General features: G+C 57.3%; 1 protein-coding gene across 1 annotated transcript in view; it reads left to right on the forward strand.

The window, feature by feature from the left end:
• The first annotated feature begins 6 nt into the window (after positions 1–6).
• Positions 7–853, forward strand: part of LOC105309526 — a 6,050-nt gene continuing 5,203 nt past the window's right edge. Inside the window, exons 1-2 of the mRNA XM_011385717.1 lie at positions 7–175; positions 288–684. Coding sequence (XP_011384019.1) covers positions 97–175; positions 288–684 — 476 coding nt within the window. The 5' untranslated portion in view covers positions 7–96. The remainder of the gene's footprint in view (positions 176–287; positions 685–853) is intronic.

Below are 853 nucleotides of genomic sequence, written 5' to 3' on the forward strand. Positions count from 1 at the left end.
AGGACAGTGACATCACAGGCAAGCCCTCAAAACAGAGCAGGGGGAGGAGCAAAACCTCTGCTCCCTCACCCCGAAGACAGATCCCTGAGTGAGGAGATGGCTGGTCTTGTCCTGCCTGGTTCTGCCAGGGGCACCCGGCTCCTCTGCTGTGTGGCCCTCTGTCTTTCGGGGACAGGTGAGTCTCGAGCTCGGGTGGGACGTCCCTTGATTGCAAAGTTCCCGACTGTTGCTGGCGTACGCATATCCTTCCCATGCTCATCTCTAGCTTCTGTCTCCCTCCTCCACAGGTTCAGCAGATGTCGGAGTCACCCAGTCCCCAAGACATCTAATCAAAGGCCAAGGCGGGGAGGCCGTTCTGAAATGCCGTCCCATCTCTGGACACAATAGGGTGAGCTGGTACCAGCAGGCTCGGGGGCAGGGCCCCCAGTTCCTCATCCAGTATTATGAAAAGTCCGAGAGGGACAGAGGAAACATCCCCGATCGCTTCTCAGCTCAACAGTTCAGTGACTACAGCTCCAAGCTGAACGTGAGCTCCCTGCAGCTGGCGGACTCAGCCACGTACCTCTGTGCCAGCAGCTTAGCCACAGCGCTGCAGAGTCACCCGCTCCCCGTGCAGAAACTCTCAGGCTTCCCGTTCCCGCTCCAGCCCCCGGCCGTTCTCAACAGTCTCTCCAGAGCAAGGGCGTGGGCTGGTGTTTTCACAGTCCCTCGGGAAGACAACAGCACAGTATACCAACAGCATTGCATCTTCCTACTTTTCGTAGGAAGGCAATAGGCGACTGGTGTCTGTCATTCCTTGCAAATTCTCACAGACGATGGCTTAGTCCAAGATGGAGGCTCAGTGTCACCCACT

The sequence above is a fragment of the Pteropus vampyrus genome, unplaced genomic scaffold (genome assembly GCF_000151845.1).
Source record: "Pteropus vampyrus isolate Shadow unplaced genomic scaffold, Pvam_2.0 Scaffold760, whole genome shotgun sequence".
NCBI lineage: Eukaryota > Metazoa > Chordata > Mammalia > Chiroptera > Pteropodidae > Pteropus > Pteropus vampyrus.